This window comes from Xenopus laevis, chromosome 4S (genome assembly GCF_017654675.1).
Source record: "Xenopus laevis strain J_2021 chromosome 4S, Xenopus_laevis_v10.1, whole genome shotgun sequence".
NCBI classification, from domain to species: domain Eukaryota; kingdom Metazoa; phylum Chordata; class Amphibia; order Anura; family Pipidae; genus Xenopus; species Xenopus laevis.
Window position 1 is genome coordinate 5,829,103 of NC_054378.1, and position 21,834 is coordinate 5,850,936.

At 39.5% G+C, this 21,834-nt stretch overlaps 1 protein-coding gene across 1 annotated transcript in view; it reads right to left on the reverse strand.

The window, feature by feature from the left end:
* Nucleotides 1–21,834, reverse strand: part of ptdss2.S (phosphatidylserine synthase 2 S homeolog) — a 47,576-nt gene that overhangs the window by 11,674 nt on the left and 14,068 nt on the right. The window contains exons 2-7 of the mRNA XM_018260100.2: nucleotides 10,806–10,907; nucleotides 8,175–8,257; nucleotides 4,855–4,922; nucleotides 3,678–3,812; nucleotides 1,806–1,856; nucleotides 670–783 (exon numbers count right to left, since the gene is read on the reverse strand). Coding sequence (XP_018115589.1) covers nucleotides 670–783; nucleotides 1,806–1,856; nucleotides 3,678–3,812; nucleotides 4,855–4,922; nucleotides 8,175–8,257; nucleotides 10,806–10,907 — 553 coding nt within the window. The remainder of the gene's footprint in view (nucleotides 1–669; nucleotides 784–1,805; nucleotides 1,857–3,677; nucleotides 3,813–4,854; nucleotides 4,923–8,174; nucleotides 8,258–10,805; nucleotides 10,908–21,834) is intronic.

Consider the following 21,834-nt stretch of genomic DNA (forward strand, 5'->3'; position numbering starts at 1 on the left):
GGACCACATCAATAAGTCAATGTGGTCCTCACCCAAATGGTCTTTTTAAACTGCCCAATAGATATCTGTAAGGGAGGCTTTTGGGGCTGAACAGCTGCCAAATCAGTCTGAAGTTGCCAAATTAGCCGCATAAACTGCCAGGGTATGGTCAGCTTAAAGGGGATGTTTACCTTTGAATTAATGATGTAGAGAGTGATATTCTGAGACAACATGCCATTGGTTTTCATTATTTATTGTTTGTGGTTTTTGAGTTATTTAGCATATTATTCAGCAGCTCTTTAGTCTGCAGTTTCAACAATCTGGTTGCTAGGGTCCTATTTACCCTATTAATCATGCACTAATATGAATAAAAGACTGGAATATGAATAGGAGAGGCCTGTATAGAAAGAAAAGTAATAAAAAGTAGCAATAACAATTAATTTGTAGCATTACAGAGCATTTGCTTTTTAGATGGGGTCAGTGACCCTGATTTAAAAGCTGGAAAGAGTCAGAAGAAGAAGGCAAATAATTCAAAAACTATAAAAAAGAAAAAAAAAGAAAAAACGAAGACCAATTGAAAAGTTTCTTTGAATTGGCCATTCTATAACACACTGAAAGTTAGCTTTAACCAATGAAGAGCCGAGGAGAAGGAGTAGGTTTAGAGAGGATAAGTACTGGTTAACTACTTACATGATCCCACCAGCATTCACTGAAGTTTGGCAGCTGGTGTTCCAAGCTGTATTCCAAGAATTCAAACATCACACTGATGATCATACACATCCACCAATCTCTTATCACTAGTGTCTAGGGCAAAATAAAGACGAATAAGAAAACAAAGGTTCTGTGTAGACAGAAAATGGGTTTTATGAGAGCAAAGAATCACATGGAGATAAGCGTGACACACACTAACTAGTTATTAACTAGTGGTATAAATATATACAGTAAAGGGAGACACAGAAAGCTACAGTTCAAGGAATATCAATTCTGAATTAATGAGGAAACTAATTCGGGGCAAAAGAACAAAAACCATACGAGTTTCTAACATGAGATCTGCTGGCACATATGTTTCTCAAGATACTGGGGCTCATTTATAAACACTGGGCAAATTTGCACCTGGGCAGTAACCTATGGCAACCAATCAGATAATTGCTTTCATTCTTCAACCTGCAGCTGGCTGAAAAAAAGCTAATCACTGATTGGCCGCTATGGGTTACTGCCCATGTGCAAATTTGCCCATTGTTTATAAAGGAGACCCAGTAAACCTTTAAAATAAGTGAATGTAAAATTGAAGAGAATGCTATTCTAAGATATTTTGCAATGTACCTTCATTATTTATTTTGTTTTTATTCCAAGATATTAAGGGATACATATACTGTTAATATGAATGAATTGTGTTACAACAGCGCCACCTGCTGGTCAGTTTCCCACCAGTCTGACCACCAAGTAGTCAAGGAAGTTGTCAGGAGAGAGAAAGAGGCTGATGTTCTTCTGCTTAGGAAAGATGTGAGAAAGGTTTTTTATTTTTTCCTAAGCAGAAGAACATCAGAGCAGCCTCTTACTTTCTCTTGACTACTTGGTGGTCAGACTAGTGGGAAAATGACCAGCAGGTGGCGCTGTTGTAACAAAATTCATTCATATTAACAGCACTTAATATCTTGGAATAAAATATAAATAAATAATGAATGTAAACGACAAAAGTGCTTAGAATAGCCCCCTCATCAATATTACATTAACTTATTTTAAAGGTTTACTTATCTTTTAAGAATCAGTAGTAGTAGTCAGTAGTAGGTGATCACAGGGGTTCCCACGGGAGACCAATAACTTACTTTTATATACCAGCCAAGAAAATGCGCCGGAACAAAGCCATCCATTTTATCCTAGGGAGCAGAATGAAAACAGTTAGCATAACGGCTACAATAATACACACAGGATCTGAAAAACACTGGTCAAAGAATTATATACCAAGGAATAACAGATTAAAATGAGTGTATTTTACCATCAAAGGGGTGCTTCACCTTTAATAGACCAGTACCATAACTTTTTTTTTTACTTAACGAAAAAAAAACCCACCAAGACAGTTTTAACTTTTAATTCGCAAAGTCTTTATTACAAAATTCTCTGCTTGCGCTCCTCTTCAGAAACGGCGACATGGGCGACGCTTGATTTCTCCTCCCTGCCTTCTATAGGAGATAGCCAGGGAAGAGAAATCGAGTGCCGCACAATGGATCGTCGCCCATGTCGCCGTTTCTGAAGAGGAGCGCAAGCAGAGAATCGCTAAGTAATTTCTTAATAAAGATTTTATAGTTTACACTGCCTTGGTGTTTTTTTTCCGTTAAATAGAAACTACTGGTCCTTTAACTTAACTTTTAGTATATTATAGGACAGCCAATGCTTAGTAACTTTTCAATTGGTCTTCATTATTTATTTGTTATAAATTTATAATTATTAGCCATCTTTTTCTGACTCTTTCAAGCTTTCAAATAGGGGTCGCTGACACCCATCTAAAAACACATGTCCTGTTAAGCTACATATTTATTGTAATTGCTACTTTTTATTATTCTTCTTTCTTCTTGGACCCTCTCCTATTCATATTCCAGTCTTTTATGCAATTCAGTGCATAGTTGCTAGGGTAATTTGCATCCTAGCAACCAGATTGCTGAAATTGCAAACCGGAGAGCCGCTGAATAAAAAGCTAAATAACTTAAAAAGCACAATTAATAAAAAATTAAAACCAATTGCAAATTGTCTCAGAATATCACTCTCTTCATCATACTAAAAGTTAATTCAAAGGTCAACAACCCCTTTAAGGCAGAGACAGACGAGAAGATTCGTTTTCCGAAGTCCCCCGAAGTTTGGAAAACTAAGCGTTCCGAGTGCCATCCCACACTTATACTTCTGGTCACAGAGAACCTCAAAGGAGCTGATAAAGCTAGATACCAGCACAGTGAGAAGCCTCTGATAATAAGCTGCTCAAAGGCTGCCACTCTAGATAAGGGAGGGTTGTGTTTGTTAATAGGTAGATAGGGAGCTCCACTTTAAGTAATGAAAATATCATGTAGTGTTGCCCTGCACTGGTAAAACTGATGTGTTTGCTTCACTACTATAGTTTATATAAACAAGCTGCTGTGTAGCCATGGGGCAGTCATTCAAGCACATGATACACAAAAGATAACAGATAAGTTCTACCAAAATGTATATAAACAAGCTGCTGTGTAACCCTGGAGGCAGCCAACCAAGCACAGGATACACAGTAGGTAACAGATAAGTACTACTATAGTTTATATAAACAAGCTGTGTAGCAATGGCGGAAATTGAAAAAAGTTTATATGGCACAGGTTAAATAGTGGATAACAGATAACACCATTATGTTCTACAGAGCTTTTCTGCTATCTGCTGTGTAACCGGAGCCTTTTCTCCTTTGAATGGCTGCCCCCATGGCTACACAGCAGCTTGTTTATATAAACTATAGTAGTACTTATCTGTTATCTACTGTGTATCCTGTGCTTGAATGGCTGCCCCCATGGCTACACAGCAGCTTGTTTATATAAACTATAGTAGAGTTTCTGAAGCAAACACACCAGTGCAGGGCAACACTGCATTATATTTTTATATTGCAAAAATTGCATTATATTTTTATTACTTTAAAACACTTTATTTGTTGAGGTTCCTGTTCCTTTAAAACAGAATAATATACTTACCCAGAGATTGTGGTACGGATCCGTTTTGTTAGCAGGGTCATAAATTAGGCAGTTCCCGCCATAATCTCTTTCAGGCAGCGGAACACCCAATTTGGGATCTATAAACTTCATAAACTGCCGCCCATCATGGACAGTCTGAAGAGAAAGGAAAAAGCCAAAAAAAGTCCATACAGAATGAGTTTTAGTTATACCTCTGTAGTATAAAGCTCAAATTAAATGCGGAGTGTTTCATTCAGAGCAGAAGAAATCACATACAAACTAATATGGTAAATGTGTTTCCGGGCAGACTATTCACAACTTCATCAGGTTTCTTTATGGCTACACCTACATAAGTCTAAACCACAGTGTACAATGCAAAGTAATGAAACACCACCCCAACATAGCCAGGAATTTGTCAACAATGCAAGTGCAATAGGCAAAACATGTTAAATAGTCACAGGCCTACCACAACTATAATGGAATAGATTTTATAACTACAGTTATTGGACCTATTATCCAGAATGCTCGGGACCTGGCGTTTTCCGTTATTTGGATCTTCATACTAGGGATGCCCCGAATCCAGGATTCGGTTCGGGATTCTGCCTTTTTTCAGCAGTTTTTGGATTTGGCCGAATCCTTCTGCCTGGCCGAACCAAATCCTAATTTGCATATGCAAATTAATAGGGATGCACCTAATCCACTTTTTTGGATTCGGCCGAACCCCCGAATCCTTTGCGAAAGATTCGGCCCAATACCGAACCGAATCGGAACCCTAATTTGCATATGCAAATTAGGGGTGGGAAGGGGGAAAAAAATTACTTCCTTGTTTTGTGACAAAAAGTTTACATATGCAAATTAGGATTTGGTTCGGCCAGGCAGAAGTATTTGACTGAATCCGAATCCTGCCCGAATCCCAGGTTCGGTGCATCTCTACAAATTAGGGACGGGGAGGGAAATTGCGTGACTTTTTATCACACAACAAGGAAGTAAAAAAGACTTTCCCCTTCCCACCCCTAATTTGCATATGCAAATACAAGCATACAGAGGCATACCAACGTATAACCCTATAGCACAACAATGAATTAGCACAACAATATTTGGGATGCATCGGATCCAGTCGAATATAGAATCTTTTACAAAGACTGCTTGTTCGACTGCTTAGGATCCGGTGGCTGCTGGTTAACGTTTATGGTCTTACCTGGAAAAGAATAAAGATGAGGAAAAGCTCATACACCACACTGACACACAGCCAGAATCTCCAATAGGCTAAAAAAAAAAAAAAAAGAAAACATGATACATATTAATTTCCATTCTTGTAATTGCATTCAAAGCCATATTTGCTGCATGTAGAAAGTAAAAAAATATTCAGACTTTGGAATGAAACTTGATAATTAGTAGGGATGCCCAGAAACCACTGTTTTGGATTTGGCCAAACCCCGAATCCTTCGTGAAAAATCCGGCCGCAGGGGAAAAACATTTTTACTTCCTTGTTTTGTGACAAAAAGTCATGCGATTTCCCTCTCCGTCCCTAATTTGCATAAGCAAATAATAATTAGAAATTGGTTCGGCCTGGGCAGAAGGATTCGGCCGAATCCGAATCCTGCTGAAAATGTCCGAATCCGGAACCAAATCCTGGATTCGGTGCATCCCTGATAATTAGACAGTTATAAAAAACATCCTGCAGAATGCTTTTGTCTAGTTACATTAAACTGGAGATGGACAGATGGCAGCAAGGTAAGATGCAAAACAAAATTACCCACACCCCTGCGTATTTATTTATTTTAAAGCGGAGGGCACTGTTCCCTTCTGTACAAAAGACTCTCACTTAAAGGAAAACTATACCCCCAAACAATGTAGGTCTCTATAAAAAGATATTGCATAAAACAGCTTATGTGTAAAACCTTGCTTCATGTAAATAAACCATTTTCATAATAATATACTTTTTTTTTACTAGTACAGGTACGGGACCTGTTATCCAGAATGCTCAGGACCTGGGGTTTTCCGGATAACGGATCTTTCTGTAATTTGGGTCTTCATGCCTTAAGTCTACTAGAAATTCATTTAAACATTAAATAAACCCAATAGGCTAGTTTTGCTTCCAATAAGGATCAATAATATCTTAGTTGGGATCAAGTACAAGCTAATGTTTTATTATTACAGAGAAAAAGGAAATCATTTTTAAAAATTTGGATTATTTGGATAAAATGGAGTCTATGGGAGACAGCCATTCCGTAATTCGGAGCTTTCTGGATATCGGGTTTCCGGATATGGGATCCTATACCTGTATGTGCCATTGGGTAATTATTAATAGAAAATTGCCATTTTAAAAAATAAGGGCAGCCCCCTGGGATCCTACTATTCACGGTGCACACAACCAAACTAAACAAACCAAACATGTTAGGTCACGAGCCAATAAACAGACAGAGTTCTGTCTTTTGCTTCCACACTTCTTCCTGTTACAGTTAGAGCTGTAGTATTTCTGGTCAGGTGATCTCTGAGGCAGCACACAGACCATCACACAATGGTGGCTCAAGGCAAGATTTTCTTTAATATATAGACCAGTTTGGTAAGATTCTTTAATATGCCACTTAATATGATATAAATTGTTGCTTAAGTGTTTATTTTGGGGGTATAGTTTTCCTTTAAAAAAAAAAAAAAAAAAAAAAAAAAAGGCCATGGTGTGTTGGTTATTTATTGGACAGCAGTCTTACGGTGGCCATAAACCGATATAGCCAAACAAACGGATCTCTCCCTGATATGCCCACCGTAAGGTGGGCAATATCAGGCTGATCATAACGATGAGTAAACGGACGGTCGGATTGTGGCACCACATCAACGAACAGATACGATCCGATGGAATTACCAATTGACATCTGCCCGACTTTCGGCCAGATATCGGGGAAGCCCGTCGGAGGGCCCCATACACAGGCCAATAAGCTGCCGACTTGCCAGCTTTTATCGGCCTGTGTATGGCCACCTTAAAACTGCCATTTTTTTTCACTGTGGTCCAACTGGGGAGAGCATCACACTGTTTGACCGGAGGGCAGAGCAAATGTCTGTACTATATGAGGTGCCCTACATAGTATTGCTGTCTCTTTATTTATTCAGGCCTACAGCTGGAATGATCAGAACAGAAAGGAGTAAAAATAAATAAATAAATTAAAAAATATTTTGGTGCACTGGCAGATTAGATTTTAAAATATTCATACTGAAAACATTATGAAAATGTTAAAAATAATTACGTTTCTGGCAGTTACAATGGCACAATTCATTTTTGGCCTATAGTAAGTCAGGTTGAAAAAAAGACACAAGTCCATCAAGTTCAACCTTTTAACTTTATTTTAACCTGACTGCCAGTTGATCCAGAGGAAGGCAAAAAGCACCATTTAAAGCCTCTCCAATTTGCCTCGGGGGGGGGGGGGGGGGGGAATTCCTTCTTGACTCCAAACTTACAATGGGACCAGTCCCTGGATCAACTTGTACTATGAACTATCTCCCATAACCCTGTATTCCCTCACTTGCTAAACACCATCCAACCCCTTCTTGTACCTATCTAATGTATCAGCCTGTACCACTGATTCACTTCCCAGCTCTCCCTGTAACACCCCTTTCCCTCCTCTAATCTCATTGGCTCCCTCCTGTCTGCTGGGAGGAGCTACTGGTGAATAAAGCATCTGACCCTTCCTTATACCTATCTAATGTATCAGCCTGTACCACTGATTCACTTCCCAGCTCTCCCTGTAACACCCCTTTCCCTCCTCTAATCTCATTGGCTCTCTCCTGTCTGCTGGGAGGAGCTACTGGTGAATAAAGCATCCGACCCTTCCTTGTACCTATCTAATGTATCAGCCTGTACCACTGATTCAGGGAGACAATTCCACATCTTCACAGCTCTCACTGTAACAAACCCCTTCCCAATATTTAGGCGGAACCTCTTTTCTTCTAATCGGAATGAGTGACCTTGTATCAGCTGGAAAGACCTACTGGTAAATAAAGCATTAGACAGGGCACTATATAGATATAGAAAGTGCCCTTAAAGCGATACAGACACGTTCCTATTAAAATCATAGGAGCATGTCCATATCTAGGAGGTGCTGCAGGCCGAATATTTTCAACTAAGATACCCCCCCCCCTCCCAGCTGCAAAACTTCGATAACCCAACCCTCCGACACTGCTAAATGATCTTCCGCATTGCTTCAGTGACGATGGGCTGGGGTGGAGCGATTCTTCCATAGGTTGAAGTTCTGTTTTCATTTGTAATTAGCCTATGGAAAGATCTCTCTGTCCCTGGCCAACCTCACAAAAACAACGCAGAAGATCATTTATCAGTGTTGGAGGATTGGGTAATCGAAGGTTCACGGGGCTGGGGGAGGCTTTCAGTTGAAAATATTTGCCGTGCAGCAGCTCCTAGATATAGATCAGATTCCTATGATTTTTTTTATAGGAAAGTGTTGGTATCGCTTTAAGTTTCATGCCGATTGCTAAGTTTGAAATGGATTCGTTTTAAATGAAACATACCTGGGTGAGGTCTTGAAAATGGTCCATCCTTAGCTTGGGTAACTCCAAAACACAGGAAAACCAATATGCTGGCAATAATGCCTCTGAGAAGAGAGAATATTTAAGACAAGATGTTATGGTTATAATAAGCACAAGTGTGAATATAAAATCAGACTGGAAGGGTCGCATATACATGCTGTGGGTCTTTTAATAAACTAATGATTATACTTCTGTATACGACTGGAACATGGCAAAACCTATTTAAAGGGGTGGTTCACCTTTACATAAACTTTTATATAAATTAGGAAAACCGGGCAGGATTCCCTATGACTGACACGGAGCTCAGCCATTCACCGCGTCATAGCCCCGCCCCAGACATCACAGCCGCCCCCGTCCGGTCTCCATCAGACTTAAAGATAGCAACCCAAACATAATTAGTGCATCACAAAATTAAGTACAGGTATAGGATCAGTGATCCGGAAACCAGTTATCCAAAAAGCTACGAATTACAGAAAGGCAGTCTCCCATAGACTCCATTTTATCCAAATAATGAAAATTTTTAAAAATGATACATTTTTCTGTGTAATAATAAAACAGTGGCTTGTACTTGATCCCAACTAAGATATAATTAATCCTTATTGGAAGCAAAACCAGCCTATTGGGTTTATTTAATGTTTATATGATTTTCTAGTAGACTTCAAGGAGTGGTTCGCCTTTAAAGTAACTTTTATTATGTTACAGACGACCAATTCTAAGCAACTTTTCAATTTGGTTTTCATTATTTATTTTTTATAGTTATTTGCCTTTTCTTCCGATTCTTTGCAGCTTTCAAATGGGTATTGCTGTCCCCATCTAAAACAACAAATGCTCTGTAAGTCTACAAATGTAAAGTTATTGCTTTTTATTACCGATCCTTCTATTCAGGCTCTCTCATATTGATATTCCAGTCTCTTATTCAAATCAATGCATGGTTGCTAGGGTAATTCGGGCCCTAGTTACCAGATTGCTTAAAATGCAAATTGAAGAGCTTCTGAATAAAAAGCCAAATAACAAAACCTTCAATAATAAAAAAATAATTGCAAATTATCTCAGTATAACACTCTTTGAGTTATCTCAAAGGTGAACAACCCCTTTAAGGTATGAATAAAGATCTGTTATCTGGAAAACTTTTGCCTTGTTTTCTGGTTTGGGGAGTTTTTTTACTTTAAGGGTAGGACTTCCAGGACACTTTACGCGCGATCCGACGCACTGCACAAAAACTCAGGCGTCACTTCGGATGCAACAGAAATAAGGTAAGTAACAAAAAAGTCGGATGAAGTCACAGCGTTCATCCGATGAGACACAACTGTCGGATGCAGACGCTGCACCTGAATCAGACAGTCGTGTCGTATCAACGCTACAACACCATCCGACAGTGCATTCACTTACCTTATTTCCATCGCATCGGATTTGACGCCTGCGTTTTTGTGCAGCACATCAGATTGCTTCGAAATCGTCCGTGGAGTTCCTCCCTAACTTGACTTAGTGACTGACGGCAGCACCAAGGTAATCAATTAGCAGCAGCCATGACCACCAATGTGTACCGGTAAGTACGACTATAGTTTATATAAACAAGTTGCTGTGTAGCCATGGGGGCAGCCATTCAAGCACAGGATACACAGTAGATAACAGATAAGTACTACTATAGTTTATATAAACAAGTTGCTGTGTAGCCATGGGGGCAGCCATTCAAGCACAGGATACACAGTAGATAACAAATAAGTACTACTATAGTTTACATAAACAAGCTGCTGTGTAGCCATGGGGGCAGCCATTCAAGCACAGGATACACAGTAGATAACAGATAAGTACTACTATAGTTTATATAAACAAGCTGCTGTGTAGCCATGGGGGCAGCCATTCAAGCACAGGATACACGAGTAGATAACAGATAAGCTCTGTAGTATACAATGTGATTCTTCAGAACTTCTCTGTTATCTACTATGTATCCTGTGCTTGAATGGCTGCCCCCATGGCTACACAGCAGCTTATTTATATAAACTATAGTAGTACTTATCTGTTATCTACTGTGTATCCTGTGCTTGAATGGCTGCCCCCATGGCTACCCAGCAGCTTGTTTATATAAACTATAGTAGTACTTATCCGTTATCTACTGTGTATCCTGTGCTTGAATGGCTGCCCCATGGCTACACAGCAGCTTGTTTATATAAACTATAGCAGTACTTATCCGTTATCTACTGTGTATCCTGTGCTTGAATGGCTGCCCCCATGGCTACGCAGCAGCTTGTTTATATAAACTATAGTAGTACTTATCTGTTATCTACTGTGTATCCTGTGCTTGAATGGCTGCCCCCATGGCTACACAGAAGCTTGTTTATATAAACTATAGTTAGTTTTCTGAAGTAAACACACCAGTTTTGCCAGTGCAGGGCACCAGTGCAAAATATTGTCTTTTCTTTAAAACACTTTCATTTTTGGTGTTACTGTGGGTAACATACTGTATATACAGAACGACAAAGGCAACATCACATGTTCTAATGAGAAAAATGCTATTTGTATTATTTGTGATGAAAGCACATTGTTTTTGGAAACAAAAGCATTACAGCAGTACTAGCAGAGCGTTGAGCGTTTCAAGACAAAACAAAGCTGTACCTTTTTGCATTGTACGCTGTATCTTGAGGTGTTTCTTCAAGTAAGGTGACGTATACGAGCGAACACGTGAGGATAAACAGTACGGTTAAAGTATGAGCTCTCCTATAAAAAAGTAAGGTAAGTTCAGAAATCTGAAAACATTATGGAACAATACATAAATATGTAATGGTTTTAAATGTTTTATTCAGAGCCTTATACTTTGTAACACTAACGATATTACACACATTAGGAACATTTACATAGCTGATGTGGTCATAAAAGAGCATAATAAAAATACATTGTTTTGTTAGGTACAGGTATGGGACCTGTTATCCAGAATGCTGCGGACCTTGGGTTTTCCGGATAACGGATCTTCCCGTAATTTGGATCTTTATATATTTAAGTCTACTAGAAAATCGTGTAAACATTAAAGGGGAAGTCTAAAATAGAATAAGGCTAGAAATGCTGTATTTTGTATAATAAACATGAACTTACTGCACCAGAAGCCTAATCAAACAAATAATTTATGCTTTCAAAGTTGGCCACAGGGAGTCATCAGCTTGTAACTCTGTTATACATCTTTACAAGACCAAGACTGTGCACATGCTCAGTGTGGTCTGGGCTACTGCTTAGGGATCGTCATAAATGATCAAAACAGCACAAGTCAAATAATATCTGCCAGAAGCCGATACAGCAAGACTGATTAATAATCAGAATATACAGACTGCACTGGGTCCTGTGTTGTCATGTCATCTAATGTGGATTTTATAGTTTTTGTTTTGTTGAATACAAACTTTCTCCAACTCTGCAGAACCAGTGGCTGCAGCAAAATAATCCTCCAAATAGAATCCCAGTTTATCTGTTTAAATCTGGCTCCATGATCTTTGTCCCTGTAGTCGGAGTTGAAAACCCTAAAGGGGATCTAAAGGTAAAAATAAAATCCAATACAAATCTCTGCAGAGTCGTCGACTGCTCTACAGGGAAACAAACAAAGCTGCTTGAGTTCTGCATGGCTGGGAAGTAAGGCGGGGGCTCCCCCTGCTGTTAATAAGTATGATTGTTTCCCTGCAGAGCAGTTAGGGACCGTCTGACAATTCCTATCCACAGCAGTAAATGAAGGGAGCATTTCACTGCATACAGTCAGGCTTCTTATAAAAACTGTACACATTTATTAATTAAAGTACGGTATATTGGAGATAGGTTTCTTTTTCATTAAAGAAAGTAAAAATGGGATTTTATTTTATTTTTTTTGCCTTTACATACCCTTTAAATAAGCCCAATAGGCTGTTTTTGCTACCAAAAGGGATTAATTCTCTCTCAGTTTGGATCAAGTACAAGGTACTGTTTTATTATTAGTGAGAAAAAGGAAATCTTTAAAAATCCGGATTATTTGGATAAAATGGGGTCTATGGCCTTTCAGTAGTTCTGAGCTTTCTGGACAACGGGTCCCATACCTGTACCCGAGAAAGGCCAAAATCCTGCTTGTTGAAAACCAGCTGGCACAAAAAGGGTTAATATAAGCACCCCCTAGTATGACTGCAACTACAGATTCCCTATTTTGCGCTAAAGCAGATTAATTACATTTTATATAAGATAATCTGCAAACTGCTAAGCCTCTTCCAGTTTAAAAGGACATAAGGTGTACGTTAAGATTAGTGCCAAGTATGCTTACATTTTTTTTTTTTTTGATGCAAGGTTCAAAAATGTCTCATCATGTTCTGGATACCACTTTAGACTAGAGGTCCCCAATCTTTATTAACCTACCGTATGAGCCACATTCAAATGTAAAAAAAACCTTGGGGAACAACATACTGTAAACATGCAGAAGGATCCTGGGGGTTCGATGTATGGGCTGTGATTGGCTATTGGTAGCACCTATGTGGACTGGCAGCCTACAGGAGATTTTTTGGCAGCTGTTGTGCAACTAAAACTTGCCTCCAAGCCAGGAATTCAAAAATAAGCATTTGCCTTGAAGCTGCTGTGCAACATGTTGCTCGGGGGCCACTGATTAGGGATCACTGCTTTAGACAGAAGATGTACATATGGATTTTGCATAAGTCAAAATTCCAAAGGAACCATTAAAGGGGTTGTGCACCTTCAAATTAACTTTTAGTATTATGTAGAGAGAGATATTCTGACACAATTTGCACTTGGTTTTCATTTTTTATTATTTGGGGTTTTCAAATTATTTCACTTTTTATTCAGAAGCTCTGCAGTTTGTAATTTCAGCAATCTGGTTGCTAGGGTCTAAATTAACCTAGCAACCATGAATTGATTTGAATAAGGGTAAGGGCAAACGGGCAGATTCGGGGGAGATTAGTCGACTAATCTCCCCAAACTGTCTCCCATCGGATTAAAATGTAAATCGCCGGCAGAATGGCAATCAGTGCGCTTCGTTTTCCGAAGTCACCCTAAGTTGCCTCACGAGGCAACTTTGGAAAAGAAACGCCGCGAGTGCCATTCCGCTGGCAATTTTTCGTTATAGCAGGCGGGAAGGTAGGGGAAGGCAGTTCGGGGAGATTGTCGCCCTGAAGAATTTGTTGCCGGGGCGACTAAACTCCCCGAATCTGCCCGTGTATCCTTACCCTAAGAAACTGGAAATTGAATAGGAGAGGATCTGAATAGAAAGATGAGTAATAAAAAGTAGCAATAAGTATACATGTGTAGCCTTACAGAGCATTTGTTTTTACGTGGGGTCAGTGACCCCCATTTGAAAACTGTAAAGGGTCAGAATAAGAAGGCAAATAATTCAAAAACTATAAAATTGAAAAGTTGCTTAGATTCAGCCATTCTATAACATACTAAAAGTTAACTTAAAGATGAACCACCGCTTTAAAGGGGTGGTTCACCTTTGAGTTAACTTTTAGTATGAAGTAGATAGTGATAGTCTAAAATTTCTGCGTTATTTAGCTTTGTATTCAGCAGCTCTTCAATTTGCATTATAAACAATCTGGTAACTAGGGTCCAAAATTACCCTAACAACCATGCACTGATTTGAATAGAGACTGGAATATGAACATGAGAGGACCTTACAAGAAAGATGAGCAATAAAAAGTAGCAGTAATAATAAATGAGTAGCCTTGCAGAGCATTTGCATTTAGATGGGGTCAGCGACGCCCATCTAAAAAGCTGGAAAGAGTCAAAAGAAAAAGGCAAATAATGATAAAACTAAAAAAAAAAAATAATGACAACCAATGGAAGTTGCTTAGAATTGGCCATTCTATTACACACTAAAAGTTTACTTAAGGGCAGAGACACGTGAAGATTCGGGGAGATATAGTCGTCCGGCGACAAATCGCCTCTACTTCGGGCGACTAATCTCCCCGAAAAGCTTTACCGCCGACTAGAATCGAAATCACAAGCCGGAATGGCACTCTGAGCGCTTCGTTTTCCAAATTCGCCAGAAGTTTCCTCGTGGGGCAACTTCGAAAATTGAAGCGCTGAGAGTGCCATCTCGCTGGCGATTTATATTCTAGCCGACGGGAAGGCTTTTCGGGGAGATTAGTCGCCCGAAGAAGAGGCGATTTGTGGCCGGGTGACTAAATCTCCCCAAACATTCGCGTGTCTCTGACCTAAAGGTGAACCACCCTTTTAAAGGCAAGCAGTGGTCTTTCTATTCGTGGTATAATCTAAAGTAAGCAGTTTCTGAATTGATCCAATCAAGCAAAGCAATCCGTATTTCCCACAAACTGTAAACCAGCTCAGTATTGCAGAGGCTTCACATGCTGTCCTGGGTAGCCCCAGTCTTTCCGGGTCTATTACCAGCTGACATATAAACGTTCATTTTTTGCTGCTGAACTTTCATCTGATCCAGTGTACCATTTTCATTGCTAAGTGCTTATAAACAAAGGAATGTAAAAGATGTAGCAAACTCGCAGAACACGGAGGCGGCACGTGCAGTTCTACAGAGGTTTGAACAGTAAACCGACAGTGAAGCTTGTTCATTGTACTCGGACTAGAAGAGCTCCCTTGTTAGAGGAAAAATTGACCTTGTGATTGTAGACAAAAACAGTTGTGACAAAATTATAAAGTGAATCTTAAAGGATAAGTGACCCGTTAAAATAAGTGAATGTAAAATTGATGAGGGAGCTATTCTAAGAAATTTTGCATTGTATATTCATTATTTATTTTGTTTTGATTCCAAGATATTAAAGGGATCCTGTCATCGGAAAACATGTTTTTTTTCAAAACACATCAGTTAATAGTGCTACTCCAGCAGAATTCTGCACTGAAATCCATTTCTCAAAAGAGCAAACGGATTTTTTTATATTCAATTTTGAAATCTGACATGGGGCTAGACATATTGTCAATTTCCCAGCTGCCCCCAGTCATGTGACTTGTGCCTGCACTTCAGGAGAGAAATGCTTTCTGGCAGGCTGCTGTTTTTCCTTCTCAATGTAACTGAATGTGTCTCAGTGGGACATGGGTTTTTACTATTGAGTGTTGTTCTTAGATCTACCAGGCAGCTGTTATCTTGTGTTAGGGAGCTGTTATCTGGTTACCTTCCCATTGTTCTTTTGTTTGACTGCTGGCGGGGGAAAAGGAGGGGGGCGATATCACTCCAACTTGCAGTACAACAGTAAAGAGTGATTGAAGTTTATCAGAGCACAAGTCACATGACTTGGGGCAGCTGGGAAATTGACAATATGTCTAGCCCCATGTCAGATTTCAAAATGAAATATCAAAAAAATCTGTTTGCTCTTTTGAGAAACGGATTTCAGTGCAGAATTCTGCTGGAGCAGCACTACTAACGGATTCATTTTGAAAAATATTTTTTTCCCATGACAGTATCCCTTTAAGGGATACATGTGCTGTTAATATGAATGAATTTTGTTACAACAGCACCACCTGCTGGTCATTTTCCCACCAGTCTGACCACCAAGTAGTCAAGGAAGTTGTCAGGAGAAAGAAAGAGGCTGCTCTGATGTTCTTCTGCTTAGGAATAAAATTAGAAAACTTTTTCAAATTTTTCCTAAGCAGAAGCAGCCTCTTTCTTTCTCCTGACAACTGATAATAAATATACAGTACATTCAGGCCCGGACTGGCAATCTGTGGGTTCTGGCAAATGCCAGAGGAGCTGCTATAAGGTCCCATAGAAAGTAAGTATTTAGTGGGCTGGTGTGGGCTGTTTGGGCCTCTATGTGGGCTGATTGGGCCTCTGTGTACCTGAAATGCCAGGGCCTATTTAAATTCTCAGTCCGGACCGGAGTACATTGCAAAATATCTTAGAATAGCATTCTCTTCAATTTGACATTCACTTTTTTTAAAAGGTTTACTTATCCTTTAAAAAAAACCACAGTAAGCATATAAATTTAGTCAGTTGCTTATAATCCATAGCTCGGTCCACGGTGGGGCTTGCTCAACTAAGGCCAGGGCAATACAGGCCAATAAAGCTGCCCAAACATAAGCAGACATTTTGCTTACTAATGTGGTGGGCTAAACCAGGGTGGATGCAATCATCTGAGCTCTGGGTTAATAATCGGATCACAAGGAAGGACGTGCATCATTTTTGTTCCACTCCAATAAATCCTGTCTATTGGAGGTTACAGAAAAAAAGCACGACTATATAATAATTAAACACGTATGGTGGAAATTTCAAGGTTTATGGTAGGACTCTGAACCCCCTTTTTCAAGCACCAAAAATATATTGTGTGTTTTATTTTTAATGTAGAAACTGAAATGCAGGGCAGACATACAAGTAATATTATCTCCACAGGTATCTTAAACCAGAAACCAGAAGATTAATATTTAGTTGTAAAGGAGGAACGTTTCCTGAAATACAAGATTCTGCTTGTCAGCCATGAAGAAAAGTAATGCAGAGAACTCGAACTATCCGTGTGTTCTTGTCTTCTGGCCAGAATTACTGAAAAATAAATAACAACCCTGTCAAGATGCAGAGCCAGAGATTTCACCACCAAGTCGTCTTGTGTAAGGCACGGTGTTCTTGGCTAAATCAACTGCATCACATATGCGGAGTGGAATTTAGGGGTGGGGGGTGTTGCCCTTTGACACAAACCCAAAAAAACAAACTATACAACAGAAAGAGATTGTATACTGTACTTCTGCTCCAAAAGGAAAACACATAAAAGATTGAATTCAATTATGGTGCAAGCTACAGTCCTGTATCGAGTGGAGTAACAGCAAAAACCTGTGGATCCCTGTGGGTTGCAGGTAGAAGTTTCAGGAGTGGGTATAGACACGGGTCGGAGGTTCTCCGGGTTTGCGGGTCTTCTCAATAGCTACTTTTTTTTCTGAGCACTTCCAGTTTTACACCTTTTTCCCCCCGATCACGCCTACTTCTAATGATGTCACTTCCGGTTAACAATGACAGCACTTCCTGTTTCTTAATGGTCAGCGGTTTGCGGGTCGGGTTGCGGATAAGGTACTTGCGGGTTGGGTAGCGGGTCCAAGCGGGTAAGTATGTGGGTTGCGGGTTGGGTTTAACAAATTGGTTCCGCGCAGGATTCCAGTGTAAGCAGGATAGCTCAACAGTGTCTAGGGGTGCTACAACCTCAAGTGGTGTATCTTGTTACTGGTCCCTTTCTAAAACTCACTGCACCTGCAAAATAATTAGCAATAACAGGGCACAGGCTAAAAACATCTAATCAGAATCCAAAATTTTTTCACTGTTTTCTGAAAACCACTCCAACCATATCCGCACTGACTTTTACCCCCTATTTATCAATACATTTTCTTGAAAGGGAAAAGACTCAATAAAATCTTTAAAAAAAAAAAAAAAATCTGAAGCGTACGATTTTTTTGAATTTGTCTCAGAAAACTGACTTTTTTTCGGATTATCGCCTGAAAACCACGAAATCTTTGATTATTGAATGCAACCCAGAGCAGATCAGGATATCTTCCCATTGTAAACTAGGGATGCACCAGGATTCGGTTCAGGTTTCGGCCTTTTTCAGCAGGATTTGGATTCGGCCGAATCCTTCTGCCCGGCCGAACCGAATCCTAATTAGCATAAGCAAATTGGGGTGGGGAGGGATAATATTTTTGTCACAAACCAAGGAAGTAAAAAAAATGTTTTTCCCTTCCCACCCCTAATTTGCAAATGCAAATTTTGGATTCGGATTCTGTTCGGTATTCGGCCAAATCTTTCACGAAGGATTCAGGGGTTCGGCAGAATACATAAAAATGGATTTGTTGCAGCCCTAAAATTCAATTTTCCCAATGTTAACATTATGCAAAGTCATCCCCGGGCCTTTGTAGATACAATCTATGTGAGTATAGCTGGGAGGCAGCGCTACCTTTAACCACAACTACAGCATAAGAACATTCCATAGTCAGGTGGTTATGGCAGAGTTCCAAATTTGTCTAAAGTATCACAGCTTTTATGAAAATCTTAAAATCAATCTCTCCTAAAGGGGACGGCCATCCTTTTATTTAGTCTTTTGGTACTTTACAGTAATATTTGAAACAATGCTCCAGAATTATATTATGTATGGAGAGAGAGAGAGAGAGAGAGAGAGAGAGAGAGAGAGAGAGAGAGAGAGAGAGAGAGAGAGAGAGAGAGAGAGAGAGAGAGAGAGAGAGAGAGAGAGAGAGAGAGAGAGAGAGAGAGAGAGAGAGAGAAAGAGAGAGAGAGAGAGAGAGAGAGAGAGAAATAGAAAGAGAGAGAGAAAGAGAAAGAGAGAAAGAGAGAGAGAGAGAAAGAGAGAGAGCGAAAGAGAAAGAGAAGAGAAAGAGAGAAAGAAAGAGAAAGCAGCACACAAATGATAGGTCTAGCTTTAAAGCGATTGTTCACCTTCCAAATACTTTTTTCAGTTCAGTTGTTTTCAGATTGTTCCCCAGAAATAATGACTTTTTAAAACTACTTTCCATTATTTATTTTTTACTGTTTTTCCAAAATCTAACTTTATGTTCCTGTCTCTGCTGTTTGAGTCTGGCAGCTCAGTAATTCAGGCGCAGACTCTGCTACAATTTTGCAACATTTACTTGATACATTTTCAGATTCTGAACTGTTACAATTTTGCAACATTGAGTTGATCCATTTCTCAGCAGCATCTCTGGAGTATTGGCAACTATTGTATCAATTCTATCAAGGACAAATACTAAATGTATCCATTAAGAATAGTTTACAGGGTCGGCGACCCCCCCTCCCAGAGCTGCTTTAGAAGGTGAAAAATGACACTTTACACTTCAATATTAGAAAAACGGTGACATAGAAAATAGAAAGTTATTGAAAAAGTCGTTATTTCTGGAAATTTATCTGAAAACAACTAGTTGCTTCTGCTTTTCAAAAAAATAAAAAAAATCTAAAAAAAAGACTTGTGTATGTGCCAATTTCATAAGAGATCAGTAAATATTGACCTTGATTGACCATTTTGTACTTAAAAAAAAGAATAATGCAGGTTCCAACTGTAAGAATAAGGTGGGGGTAAAAGGCACACCAACGTCTGTAAAGCAGCATACAGTATATCGGCGTATAGGATTTATTTGTAGGGATGCACCAAATCCAGGATTCAGTTCGGGATTCAGCCAGGATTCGGCCTTTTTCAGTAGGATTCGGATTCGGCCGAATCCTTCTGCCCGGCGATCGGAATCCGAACCCTAATTTGCACATGCAAATTAGAGGCGGGAGGTAAATCACGTGACTTTTTGTCAGAAAACAAGGAAGTAGAAAATGTTTTCCTCTTCCCACCCCTAATTTGCATATGCAAATTAGGGTTCGGATTCTGAGTTTTCTGGTTAGCAGATTTTTCCGTAATTTGGATCTTCATCTTTTTACCTAGAACATCATATAAACATTAAATGAACCCAATAGGCTGGTTTCTGTTCTAATGAGAATTAATTATATTATAGGGGTAAATTTATCAAAGAGTGAAATTCCGCAGCTCTCCATTCATTTCTATGGGATTTTGAAAGGTGTTTTTATCAATGGGTGAAAGTGAAATTTCGCCCTTTGATAAATACGCCTTTAAAAACCCCATAGAAATGAATGGAGAGTGGCGGAATTTCACTCTAACTTCACTCTTTGATAAATATACCCCCTTAGTTGAGATCAAGTACAAGTAACTTGTTTTATTGTCACAGAGAAAAAATAAATTTAAAAAAAAATCTTATTATTTAGCTAAATGGGGGCTATGGGAGACCATTCTGTAATTCTGAGCTTTCTGGATAACAGGTTTCCGGATAACAGATCTCATACCTGTATGTAAAAGGGCCATTTCAATATGAAAATGTTCAATGGCGGACACTATTAGAGAAATGTATTTTTTTTTTTCACAACAAAGGCTTTATTTATATAATATTGCAATATTATTTTGAGAGAGACCCGCAGCATTCAGGGGGTATAGGTTTCCTTTGAAGTGTTAGGATGTTCCATGATGCAGTGTGAGGGTAAAAGCAAAAGTGGCAATTTTGCCCCTTTATAGGTCCCTGGTATGGCCTCATCTGGAGTATGCAGTACAGTTTTGGGCTCCAGTCCTTAAAGGAGAACTAAACTCAAAAAATGAATAGGGCTAAAACTGCCATGTTTTCTATAGTGAACTTATTGCACGAGGCTAAAGTTTGAGCTTGTCAATAGCAGCAATGATCCAGGACTTCAAACTTGTCACAGGGGGTCACCATCTTGGAAAGTGTCTGTGACACTCACATGCTCAGTGGGCTCTGATTGGCTGTTGAGAAGCTAAGCTTAGGGCTCGTCACTAATTATCCAGCAGAAAATGAGCTTCCCTGGCTGTAATATAAGCTGATGCTACAGGTTTGCTGATTATTCAATTCTGATGCTAATTGCACTGGTTTCTGTGCTGCCATGTAGTAATTATGTGTATTAATTACTAATCAGCCTTATATTGTGACATTTCTATTCTATGTGTACTGTATATTGTGAGTGGCTCCCTAAGCTCAGTAAGTGACAGCAGCACAGAGCATGTGAATCAGTGAATCAGCAGAAAAGAAGATGGGGAGCTACTGGGGCATCTTTGGAGACACAGATCTTTACTGCTAAAGGGCTGTGGTTGCCTTGGGCTGGTACAGAAGCACAAAGCATCATGTACAACATTTCTACCTACTTCTTTAGTTTAACTTTCCTTGTCCTTTAAGAATGATATAAATGAGCTGGCGCTTGTGAGGGGACATGATTAGACTTTACAAGTACATTAGAGGACATTATAGACAAATAGCAGGGGACCTTTTTACCCATAAAGAGAATCACTGCACCATAGACATGGGTATATATCATTTGTGTGAGTGTATAGAGGGGTCAGAGAGTGTGAGAGTGTGAGAGTGTGAGAGTGTGAGAGTGTGAGAGTGTGAGAGTGTGAGAGTGTGAGAGTGTGAGAGTGTGTGTGTGTCTTTCTATTCAGGCCTCTCCTATTCATAGTCCAGTCCCTTATTTAAATCACTGCATGGTTGCTTGGGGAATATGGACCACAGCAAACAAACTGCTGAAATTGCAAACTGGAGAGAGGCTGAATAAAAAGCCGAGGGCTCTTAGACACGGGCGTTTTTTTGTTGCGCCTTCTTCCGTTCAGCTGCAGGAGAGCACAGGAGTAGATGCACTCAATTATTGCGTACACAGACGCATATAAGCGGCAAACGCAGGTGGAATGCAATATGCTGCGTCTCACCTGTTTGGTGCTTACATGCGTCTACTCCAGTGCTCCTCTGCAACTGAACGGAAGAAAGCGCAACAAAAACCGCCAGCGTGTAAGAGCCCTAAACAACTCAAAAAGAACAAATAATAGAAAATAAAAACCAATTGCAAATTGTCTCAGAATATCCCTCTCTACATCATACTAAAAGTTAATAACCCCTTTAAAATCAGGGGATGTAAAAAGGAGGTTTCACCGTCAACCCAATAGGCTGGTTTTGCCTCCAATAAGTATTAATTATATCTTAGTTTGGATCAAGTACAAGCGACTGTTTTAATATTACATAGAAAAAGGCCCAGAGTAGGAAAACCGGAAGATAAAGGCCACGTACTTTTCTGTGTATACGAGGGAACACAATTACTGTACGTTTTCCCTTTCAGCAAAGCGGAGATGACTTCTTTGAGCAGAGCACATTAACAGTTAAATCAATATCAGTGTATGCAGAG